This window comes from Nannobrachium achirus (genome assembly GCF_963921795.1).
Source record: "Nannobrachium achirus genome assembly, chromosome: 4".
Taxonomy (NCBI): domain Eukaryota; kingdom Metazoa; phylum Chordata; class Actinopteri; order Myctophiformes; family Myctophidae; genus Nannobrachium; species Nannobrachium achirus.
In genome coordinates, this window is record NC_137813.1 from 51829036 (window position 1) to 51841677 (window position 12642).

The 12642-nt window shown below is 47.0% G+C and overlaps 1 protein-coding gene across 1 annotated transcript; it reads left to right on the plus strand.

Annotated features, from left to right (window-relative positions):
• Positions 1-1254: 1254 nt before the first annotated feature.
• nr1d1 (nuclear receptor subfamily 1, group d, member 1) lies at positions 1255-11972 on the plus strand. Its single transcript, XM_080725006.1, has 8 exons — positions 1255-1313; positions 7612-7890; positions 8458-8546; positions 8736-8880; positions 9126-9829; positions 10264-10449; positions 10989-11199; positions 11564-11972. Exons 1-8 carry the CDS (start codon positions 1283-1285, stop codon positions 11782-11784), a joined length of 1866 nt encoding a protein of 621 aa, XP_080581132.1. The 5' UTR covers positions 1255-1282; the 3' UTR covers positions 11785-11972.
• Positions 11973-12642: the final 670 nt, after the last annotated feature.

A 12642-nucleotide genomic window follows, 5' to 3' on the forward strand; every position in this document is an offset into this window, starting at 1 on the left:
TGTCCAAATAAATTCCAAATATTATCAAATGATCTCGCGGCACCCCTGGACTGCCGTCGTGGCACCCCAGGGTGCCCCATCACCCACTTTGAAAACCCCTGGCCTAGAGGGCCGCATGAAGCCCTGACAGGCCTCAAAGCCCACATCTCCACAAGCCTCCTCCATGGCCTGAAGCAGTGGGACCTGGCTCTGAATTGCTCGCCTGACCCGAAAGTTTAGAGATTTGAATATTTGTGTGTTGTGGATTGATGCTTTGAGATTTTATGTGAGAAGTGTGTGCAAACCTGAAAAGTGTGTCTTGTGTTTTGACAACAAGGTGATGTAAAATTTACATCAGAGTGTAAAGAAGGAAAGTCAGAGTCTAATATGATAAGGAAATCTAAAGTAGTAACAAATTGAGTCAAGCGATTGGGGACAGAAGTAAAGGTTGTGAAAATTGTGCCAAATTTTTGAAAAATGTGTTTTAGCAATCGAAAAAAACTGTAATACAAATCTGCAAATTAACTAGTAACTAAAGCGCTCAAATAACTTGGACCTGAGTGGAATATACCCCACTACATGATCTCAGGAGTAAAAGTAGGCTATAGAAAATTGGAAATTCTCCAGCAAAGTAAAAGTGACAAAAAAAAAAGAAAGAAAAAAGTACATACAGTGCTTGAGTAAATGGGCTCAGGCTACTGAGAGAGGGAGGGAGGAAGAGAGAGAGAGAGAGAGAGAGAGAGAGAGAGAGAGAGATTGAGAGCGAGAGAGAGAGAGAGAGAGAGAGGGAGGGAGGGGAGAGAGAGGAGGAAGAGGGAGGAGGGATGAAGGGAGGGAGGAGGGAGCAAGCAAAAAGCAAGAGGAGAGGGAAAGTGCGCCTCACATCTATTCTAGACACAGATGAGAAATCGACGGATCGATAGAGACGGAGTAACACTGACAGACACCACCACAACCGCAGACTCATTTTCCTTTTTCCACATCAACACTGTGATAAACTGAGAATGAGTATTGGAACACCGAGTCTACCGCTGGTCCCCGCACAAGCAGTTGATGCACTGTTTCTGCTTCTGATCTCCTGCCTGCTGGGGGACGAGAGGAGGTTATATTTCTGATAATTACATTTCACGAGCGGCTGACTTTTATTCCCGGAAAAGAAAAAGAAGTACAGGGCAAACTATCTGCCGTTTCGTTCATATTCATATTCTCGGGCTTTTCTATACGCCGAGAGAGGAAAAAGATCCGCTCCGCGGTTTGGAGAAGATTCCTTAGCTGCAAGACACCTGCCTTTGTGGGACCCAGAATGACTGCGATGGATACAAACAACAACACAGGTAAATTCATGGTACAAGATATTGTGTGTGCTATGGTTTTAAAATTGATTGTATGGAAACCTCGATGTTAGATATAACTTCCCGGGAAAACAGAGCTCTCTAGATATGCCAAACAGTAGCTAGCCAAACAGATTCGCCGGTGCTGTGCGTAACAACTGTATGACATTTAACCGCGTATAGAGTAGCCATGTCCATTCACGTTTGATTATGCGATGTGCAATACTGTGACTTTGGAATTGGTGTTAAATGTGGATGGAGTAGCCAAGCTAGCTGTGTAGCTCTATTACCCCACTTACCAGCTGAGCGCCTTGTGCGTAAAATGCGCTTTGATGCGTAATTTATTTTACGGCAAGCCCCCTCCTCCATGATGTGTTGTATGAAACGTCAATGTTGATCACGTCAAATCACGTATCCGGATCACTCTCAAGTCTTTGGTAGAGTTAAGGCTGTGCAAGATGGTCGTCCGATATGGCTCGTGCGTAAATACTTGTGCGTTAATACATAACAAATCGATCATTTTGGCAGGATCAGAACTTTGAGGCATTACCAAATTCTGCATCAGAATTAAAGCGACCCCTGGGTTTAGCATACAATCGGGGTCTGCTTTGCTCCCTTGATTAATACGACATTCAACGGATGGCGAAGGGCTGAAGGCTGTTTAGAGTTGGGGGTACAAGATCCCAAGACATCCCATTTTCGACAAGGATGACATCATCATGTTTTAAATAGAAAAACCTGGCCCGTGTACTGTGAACTGTTGTCTTTAATCAGTAACGTCCTCGACCACCTGGCTGTATGAAATAGAAGAACAAACGTGGGCTAGTCAATCAACATCACAGAGATACTGCCAGGTATATCAACATAAGCAACAGATGGCATTTAAAGATTAACTTAGAAGGACTCAAAGTTACAGAGTCACTGGCTGCCCATTCATTCAAAGTTTGTAGTTCTATCCAAGGTGGCCTGTGGCCGAGTTTGGAGAACTGGGTCATGATGACAGCCTTTTTTTGGTGTCAGGTGGTGCGTGGTGGATGATGGGCCAGCGCGCGTGGCACCAGTTATACGTTCACATGGCCCGGTAAACCGAGCCATGTGCGTTTTGTATACTCTGAGGTGTCCAGCCGTCAGTGGCCACACAGGTTGAGCTCATTACATAATCCTATGTCAGACTAGTATACACTGTTCTCTGCTCTGCCACCCATCCTGTCTTCTCTCTCTCCTCATACACACTCTCACATTCCCTAAATCTGACTGACACTGAATGGATGTCTGAATTCGAAATAGATAGGTGCATTATGCACCTGGTGGTATGTATCTCGAATTCAGACATCGATATATGCACCGTGCATATATCCACCTGTAATTGCAGACTGTTTAGTAGGATATTCATGTTTATATTGACTGTGTTTATTCATAGGACCAGCAGCACAGTGTTGTATTTTACCTCGTTGGACCAACAATATTGGTATCAGTGTCAGGCGGTCACAACGGCCAGCTGGGGTGTAAAGAACAAAGCCTGCAGGGAGAAAGTGGGACACGTTAAAGAAAGCAATCTAGGCAGACAAGAATGGCCTCACAACTATCCATGACTTTGAAAGGGTGTAACTAAAATGTCTTTGTAAAGTCTTCTAGTCTGTACTGCAATTACTGCATATAGTATAGATGTAGTGAGATAACATGCATAAAGTTGAGCATCATTAGAATTTCATTTGGGATCTCATCCATCACCTGTTCAAAAATAAAAGCAGTAGCTGTAGCCTATACACCACATTCAGTGAGGGGAGATTTCCATTTTGTATGAATTGAGAAAAAAGGGACAATATAGACAAAGGCAAAAAGAGAAATGTTTCATTTATTTTTCATTCATTCAAGAAAGAGTTTGTGAATCTGCTGTTGTACACCCACCTTTCCCCTTGGCCCCTTCCCCCTCCCCTTAGTCCCCTAGGATACCAACACTAGGCCTACTATTCCAGTAGCCTAAATGTAGAAATACTGTTACAAGTAAAAGTCTGGAATTCAACATTTACTTGAGTAAAAGGACAAAGGTATTGGCATCAAAACGTACTTAAGGTACCAAAAGTAAAAGTACTCATTGTGCACAATGTCCCATTTCAAGTTTTCAAATGTATAACAATCTTTTGAAACTAGCAGATCTACAAGCTCACAATGTGTTATTCAAAGAAATGTAGTGGAGTAAAAATAGGCTACAATTTTTGGATCCGAGATGTAGTGGAGTAGAAGAAAATGGTAAATGTAGAAGTAAAAGTATTGGAAATTGGAAGTACTCAAGTAAAGTACAAATACCTCAAAATTGTAGGTACATCTACTTAGTTACTTTCCACCAGTGACCAACAGTACTATTCCAGTAGCCCAGTAAGCGTAGATGCAGTCATGCAGGTACCAAGGACAGCGCCCACACACACACACACACACACACACACACACACACACACACACACACACACACACACACACACACACACACACACACACACACACACACACACACACACACACACACACAGACATCGCGCAGGGAATGAATGGAGGAAACGTGAGAACCTTCTGAAGGGGGCGGGGCCCTGGCGGGGGCGGGGCGTGCAGCAGAGCCAGTCTCGTTGCCTTGCCTGCTGTTGGGAGGACGCACGTGGCTCGGAACACGTGGGTCTCTTGTTGTACAGTGTACAGACACACAGCCTCCACCGGCTCCACGAGGCTGCAGCAGCAAATATAAACCACACGTTGCACCGAAAACAGTGACTTATCAAATTTAAATGCTGATTCTGATTGCATCAGTGTAAAGTTCAAGAGAATAACCATTTTATGTGTAAAAAAAAAATAGGCTACATTTAAAAAAAGGGGAAAAAATTAGGAAAAACGTCCTGGAGTTCAGTCTCTTGAACTTGACCCCTCTGGCCCCCAAGTAGACCCATGGCCGAAACATTAACCAACTAGTCTGCAATTACAATAAACAACTCAAATAATAGGCTACCAATAATAAGCAACCAACTATTCTCCACTGACTTAAGCCTCTACTTGTGTGCACATGCCACATATAACTCGATATGTCAACAATGTCGGTGTAACACCAGTTCCTTGTTATAGCCTACTACTACTACAGTGCACCCTCTGTAGTCTTAAAATAGCACTCTCCTCCTCCTACTGTATGAGTTTTTAAAGTTACTTATTGACCGCTGCTGTCACACTTTCTTCCTTATCGTCCTTATCTTTAAACAGAACAGTGTACGTTCAACGTGTACATCTGTGTATTTTTCGGTCTGAAAATGCTGGCAGACAAATATAGCCTAATATCCATACTTTTCGCCCCCAAGCTATTGTTGTATTGAAACCTGGCCACGGGCCATGAAGAATGTCATGGTGACATACTGACATATCATGGCGACATGTCATGGTGACATGTCGACATGTCTGGCTGGCCTGTAGGGAAGGAGGGTGGCCTTGACTGGTCAGCAAGATTTATAATACAACATCCACCGTGGTTCGCTGACACAAATGCTCTTATTAATCTAACATTAAACAGGTGTTAGGCTTTCAAGCCTACACACAATGGCGTAAAAAAGGAGGAGTACAATAAAAGAGAGAGAGAACTTGAGAGGAGAAAGCAGTGAGACAGAAAGAAAGAGGAAACAGAGGTGTGGAAGGAAAGAGTAGAGGGAGGGAGGGAGGGAGAAAGCGGGTTGGTGGTCTGGACATAAAGAGAGAAACACAGCGGTAGCATGTGTTGTGGTGTGAGGGGAGGGCCGGAGGGGAGGAGCCAGGACCAGTACCATGGCCTCAGAGCACGTGCTCTGTTGTGGTGACACCTGACACAGTGACCCTGTGACCCTCTGTGCCTGTCCCTACAAACCCTACAAACTTATGTAATGTGCTCAGTGGTCTGGCTGGGTTGGCTACCCCCAGTGGCCTGCTTACAGGCTAGCTGCTAGATTAACCAATGAATGAAAGCATAAGTGGAAGCATAAATCGTCCTTTAGACTTGACTTGGAGACAACAACACCGAGCAACAGGAAGGCGTATTTATCATTGTCTCCCTGTGTTATGAGAGAGGCTGATGGCCTCTCTGACAGCAATGGTGCTGTTTTCAGCGCCCTGTTATGTTGCAAGGGAAATACATCTCTATGAAACAAAACCACGGAAGTAACTGAATGCGGCAGAGGACATTTTGGAAAAGTACCAACAACATTGTCAGACATGGCCTGACATTTAGGCCAAGGCCTAATTTATTTTTCATTGCGTGACAAACATAATTTACCTTTGGCAAGCGACGGCAAACATTCGTCTTTTAAAGCCTGTTTTATACAGTACTTTGTCGTTCAACAGAAATAGCCAATCTTGTAGATACCGTATTGTCATTGGGCAACACCTAGGTATAAATTGGACATAAGTCTTCCGCACCCCCCACAGGAACAGGACAGGCAGGAGGAGAAGTGGCTTGGGAGAGGAGAGGTGGGTCCACGTGCAGGCCTGGCACGTGCACGGGCACCGCCACAGAAACGACAGGAAAAAAAAACCTGGAACACTTGACTCCCCAATGAGGGCTCTGTGTCCTTAAAATCAAATCAGCGTGTCTCTACCACCTGTCTGTGCAGCACAGACTGAGTAATGAAAATATAGCATTTGTGGGACACTGGCTGGCTTCCACATGGACAGTGTGGAAGCACCACCTAGATCAGGGAAATTAATATAAGCTAGGTAGATACGTTATTCATAAAGACGAGAGGGGTGAGGGGCATAGAGGATACTGTAAATCACAAACTTTAGGGCTGAATCTATGACCAGTAATCGGAGCACTGGAAAGGTTTTCTCTAAGCAGCTCCCTAGCTGGCACCACGTCCCTGTCAGTTCTGGGTCACACGTTGAATCCAAAATACTTTGGTGTTATTTCCTCGCATCACGTGTCCCATGATCTTGACAGTAAATCAACATTTTCCAGTTTTAAGTCCGTGGGACTGGTCTTCGTGGCTAAAGCAGGATGGTCTATAAAACGGGGCTAAGCTGTTGCACACATGTGGAATGGTGGCGTTCTCTGAGGGGAAGTTGGAGAGATGGGCGTTGGGGGGGTGGAAGCGGTGAAGTTGGGTCATCCATCTTCAAACAGTAAGGACCGTCATTGAATTGATTAGTTATGCTACAGGGCAGGCCATACATGTCAGATTAGCCATCCTATTGATTAGTTACATAACTGTGGTGATAGAAATAATAAAAGTAAATAGAGAAAACTGCTGCCTTGGTGATTTAATTAGAAACTTTCTCATGAGACGGATTAGTGTATTTGTTTGTTATTGGTAGGCTATAATGCACCTGGTAACAATTCCTTGTATAATCTGCATAATTACGTCATTGGAATGACCTACGACAAACAAAACAAATGTCGTTGACAGTGAAAGAAACATATCCAGACAGTGAAAACCAAACATTCAGTAGAGCAGTGCTTGGGCCAACATTTCCCTGCATATTTTGGCTAAATAAGTAAGGAGTTAGAAAGAGAGAGAGAGCCTGTCTGCCCTTTTTTAGCTTCAGACAAATATCTTTCCTCTCCTCCTCAGATCCCATCCCCTCCCTTTGCAAAATTCCTAGAAAGTAGAATTGTTTTGAGTCAAAGGCAGCCCCCCACCACCCCACACACACTGTTGCCATGGTAGCAAGAAAACAGACAGGCCTCCCTCGCTTAAATTACCAGATGAGCTGTGGAAACAATTCAGAAAACACACCCGCAGATAGCAGTCTCCTCGTGCTCTTCTGTGTGAAAGGATAGAGGCCTTTCAACAACTGGCACACATAATCTGGATTGTCCCTCTCTCTCTCTCTCTCTTTCTCTCCTGCTTGTTCAGCCAAGATCTTCCTCCTTCATTTCAGTCGCCCCCCCTTCCCTAAGTGTCTCCATCTTCTGTCAGTCTTTCTCTCTTTTGTCCTTTTTGTTCCCCACTCTCTCCTGCTGTTTCTCCAAATGTTCCACTTTATTGTGGCCTCTACTCTCAGATCAGGACGAATGAAACAATGCAAAGAAGATATGAACAAAATAACAATAAACTTTATTTATAAAACAGCACACAAAACAAAAGAGAAAACAAAACAGAAAAATAAGTACATATTACTTTCATACTGGTAAAAGACCAGTGCAGATTGATTATCAGGTGGAATAGGCATTAAAAGCTAGCCTTTCAACAACTTTAAAAGCTGGGTTTTATGGAGCTATTGAAAACACGGGACATACTCGGCAAGCCTGATTTCCTTAATAATAACAATCTCCCCCCTCTCCTCTTCCTCTCTCCTCCAGGAGGTGTGATCTCCTACGTGGGTTCGAGCGCTGGCTCTCCTAGCCGCACCAGTCCCGTCTCCATGTACGGCGACCCCTCCGACTCCCAGGTCTTCTTCGCCTCGGCCTCCTCCATGACTCCCTCCTTCCTCTGCGGCGGAGGCTCAGGTTCGGGCTCTGCGGGGGAGGATGGCTTGTCCTCTTCCTCATCTTCGTCCAGCGGCAGCGGATCGCCGCGGGGCCGGGACGACGGGGCCTCGCTCAGGGCCTCTCCCAGCAAGTCTGTGGCCAGTCTCACCAGTAAGTGTTCACAATCACTTCCATCAACTTTTTTTTCTTTTTTTTTTGTAAAATTGTTACGCTGTTTTCGAAGCGTTGTGTTCTGACCAGGCACGTGCACACATAGACATCAAAGGGGGCTTGAGCCCCTGCCCCTTCATCCATCTGTAAAAAGTGCCCTCTCCAGACCAGGAATGCAGTTTTTACTATGGTGGAAGAAATGCAAATGCCCTCTTTCCATGCCATACCTGAAGGCAGTATTCAAGAGAATTGCCTTGTCCAAACTCTCCTGAAATTGAATGCAGCATCTTATGTTGAAAGAATGTCCCTCCCTGTGTAGAAATCCATGCCGTTAAGCCACATCTCCAGTATAGACTTGATTATGCTTAGTTTAGTGTGGTATCACACACTGAAAATAGCCGACCTCCCAGCTCACAACGTGTCACAACGTGTCGTGAACTTGGAGGTCTGCTATTATATATATTCGATATTTCCACCAAAATGCCCTTTTAGAAATGTCAGCCCCTGCCTCTCTAACATTCTGTGCGCGTCCCTGACTGACATTGTGTGTGTGTGTTTGTCCTACAGAGCTGAATGGCATGGTGTTGCTGTGTAAGGTGTGCGGTGACGTGGCCTCAGGGTTCCACTATGGAGTCCATGCCTGCGAGGGCTGCAAGGTGAGACCCTACTGCAAAATCACACACACCCACACACTGGTTTTACAGTGAGTCGTCCTCGAGCTGGTGCTTCTCACAGTCAGTCAGTCAGTCTGATGTCAGTCATTCATCAGTCAGTCAGTCAGGAAGTCAGTCACTGATCGCTACTAAGATCAGTCAGTAACGTGCCTCTTTGGTCTCCACCACCAGGGCTTTTTCCGCCGTAGCATCCAGCAGAACATCCAGTATAAGAAGTGTCTGAAGAATGAGACCTGCATCATCATGAGGATCAATAGGAACCGCTGTCAGCAGTGTCGCTTCAAGAAGTGCCTGTCAGTCGGCATGAGCCGAGATGGTGAATACACACTATGCACTCACGGTCATTTCAAGGACCCACAGTTTACGACCTGCATAACCCTCAGTGTTACAGACATGTAAAGGTCCATTTGGTACCCAACTATCATTCGCTTGATAGTTGTCTGTCTCTCTTGACACTCATAGAAGTCCCCTCATCTAGACTTTATATTTATACTTAGGACTTAGCTGTGCTAGAGGACAGCATCGTTTACATATTGTCGTCTCTCTCTTTCTCCTCTCCAGCCGTGCGATTCGGTCGCATCCCGAAGCGCGAGAAGCAGAGGATGCTGGCGGAGATGCAGAGCGCCATGAACAACATGGTGAACAACCAGCTGCAGAACGACTTCCAGCTCGCCAGCCTCTCCTCGTCCTCCCCCCCTCCCCACGCCTCCTCCTCCCCGTGCCCCGGCGTGACCCTGGCCCCCCTGCCACAGCCCGCCGCGCTGCCCCTGGCGCCGGCCTCCTCTCCCTCCCCGGCCTCCTCCTCCTCCTCCCCTCCCTCTCCTCCTCTCCCGTTCGCCGCCCTGGCCCCTCAGAGCCTTCCCCAGGCCCACTCCCCTGTCCCGACCCCCTTCTGCCCCCCCAGCAGCCCGGGGGTGGACTCCACCATCAGCGCCATCGCCCGCGCCCACCGCGAGACCTTCCTGTACGCCCACGACAAGCTAGCCGCTCCCGCCGCGCCGCGCCAGCACAGCGGCGAGCTGGACAACTGGGGGCCCAACCGCTGCCCCAACGGTTACCGCGCCAACGGCCTGGACAACACCATCTTCCGCCACAACAACAACAGCCTGGCGTCCGGGCGCAACGGCTACAACATTCCGCACAATCACCATAACAACGGGAGGCGGAGCCTGCATAACATCAACCTGACTGGAGGAGAGGGACCGGGCAGCCACGCCTTCCAGGGGCAGAACTGCCCAATGAAAAACCATTCCGGCGTAATGCTGGTGAGAACACGCGCACGCAGACACAATCATTATATATGGCATGTTCTAGGGCAGTGGTACTCAAACATTTTCATGTCAAGGAGCCCAAATGTATGTATTTATTTGGCCGCAGAACCCCATTTGAAAATATGTTTCAAGAGAAGATTTGTGACAATGACACGTGTCAAGATTTGTCAACATTTCTTAAAAATAGCTGATTTGTGACACGTTGTGAGCTTTTAGATCTGCTTTTCTCGAATAGCCGAAAAACAAATGAGGGTGTAAGTGTTTCAACTGTTCCTCTTTTTGCTGGGGACCCCCGGAAACCTTCTCAAGGACCCCTGGGGGTCCCTGTGCCCCACTTTGAGAACCAATGTTCTTGTGTGCACCGTTTAAACTGACTTAGCATCCATCCTAAACCTCCTCCTCCTCTCTCTCTCTCTCTCTGCGTTCAGGCGTGTCCCATGAACATGTACCCCCAGGCGGACCCGTCCAAGTCCGCCCAGGACATCTGGGAGGACTTCTCCATGTCCTTCACCCCGGCCGTCAGGGAGGTGGTGGAGTTCGCCAAGCACATCCCAGGATTCAGCTCTCTCTCTCAGAACGACCAGGTCACCCTGCTGAAGGCCGGCACCTTCGAGGTACACATACAGTAACAGCACACCTCCAGGAATAGAACCAACAGCCTCAGAGTAGAGCATACACACCAAGAATAGAAACACCAATAGAAAGAGTAAAGGTGACATGGGGAACAGAAAAACGCACAGACTGAAAATAATGATTAAAAGAACACAGCTAGTGTGAAGTGAGCAAGTTAATTTCATCAAGTGTCCCGCAAAGCTTGGCCAATGTGACCCTGGGCGTACAACAAACTTTGAGCGCTTTGTGCCAAGATGTAGGAAAGTTTTAGGCTACACTTCAGAGCCCGGACAAAGCCAGATGTTGGAGGAACACCGCTCAAAAATGAATAAAATAAATGAATACAGACTATGGGCACAGGGGCCCATATATACACAAATAGAAAGACTCACACACAGACACAGACACAACATACTTTTGAAAGACATACAAAACCACACACACATACAAGCAGTCTGGAATGCAAAATAGAATGCAAACTTGTTTTCAGCCGTCAACCGCAACTAAAGACAACCTCCTTGTCTTCCCCCCCACCCTCCAGGTGCTGATGGTGCGCTTCTCCTCGCTTTTCAACGTCCAGGAGCAGACAGTGACCTTCATCTCCGGTGCCACCTACGGGCTGCAGGAGCTGCGTGCCATGGGGATGGGGGAGCTCCTGGGGGCCATGTTTGAGTTCAGCCACAAGCTGGCCCTCCTGGAGCTCAGCCCGGAGGAGCTGGGACTGTTCACCGCCGTGGTGCTGGTGTCTGCAGGTAGGCATGCAGGGATGGAGGGACGCATGCAAGGGTTTATTGAGCTAATCGAATAAATTGATATGAAGAAAAATGAATAATAAACTAGAAATACTGTTCCTATGAAACAGTGTGGGCTCGCATGGAACACCATGTATGGGCACAAAGATCTACCCTTTGGCTGCTCCTCATTGGCTAAGGGCCACAATGAGCATGTCATTATGAAAATAGCAGATTGATTGCATTGCTACATTTAAGCTTGTATGTCCTATTTTCATTATTTGTGGCACAACACCGAAGTATAAAATAGGGCTTAAGTGGTCAATTGATTGGTTTCTTCATCTACCAGGTATTTAACCTCACTCTCTCTCTCTCTCTCTCTCAGACCGGGCTGGCATAGAGAACGTGGCATCGGTGGAACACTTCCAGGAGAATCTGATCAGAGCTCTGCGCACGCTGGTCAACAAGTCATCCGCGCCCGGCATCGACAACAACCTCCTTCACGGCGACTCCGCCCGTTTCACCAAGCTCCTCCTGAAGCTGCCGGACCTCCGCACGCTCAACAACATGCACTCCGAGAACCTGCTCTCCTTCCGCATCGTCTGATGCCCGGTCGCCGCGTGGCCGCCGTGTTTCGCCCGGGGCGACAACATCAACGGCGACAGCCATGTCCCACCTGGAAAGAAACCCTGCCTTCTTTCCTACCTTCCAACCACATTGGCCTCTGATTATAGCATCATCACTGTCATCATCCCTTCTTGCGTGCCGACGAGGTCATCAAATAGTGTCAAAGTCTGTACAGGGGAAGAAACGAGATGCCTTTCCGAGGCGCTTCTCTTCCCTCCTCACTGGCGCCTTTATATTGCATCATCAAACTGCCACTGTAGAATTTATCTTGAGGCCCATTTATTTCATCCTCACTTATTGGCGGGTGGCGACGACATGGGCAACATGTCGCTTGCCACGGTAAAAAAAACGTTTTGAATTGTTGCCCGACAAGACTTTTTGCAACGTTGCCCCAAGAAGTAACGTAATCCCAATGCTTGCTGTGTGACAAGCAAGTGACACATTGACTCATTGCCAAACAAAGTTTACGGCAAACCGGCAGTGGAATTAAATTATGAACACTATAAACAATTGAGCCACTGGATAAAAGAAGAGCATCGGCTATGGATCCTGTTTTACTGACCAAGTACACGACGAAAAACGCAAGAGATTTGACACTCGAAGGCTAGGATAACTTGTCTTTAAAACTTTAAGGGGACAAAGATTTCCCTTTGTCCCCATTTTAACTGACTGGCATCCAAGCCAGCCAATGGGGTTAGGGGCATTTAGTGGTGACTGATTACTTGCAAAGCAAGAACTATACGAAGGACATGGTGTGGGGGTACTTCTGTAGTAATGGTGTGCTTCAAAAGGGGGTAGAAGAACTCTGACTTGAATTTTTATTGTGTTTTAGTGAAC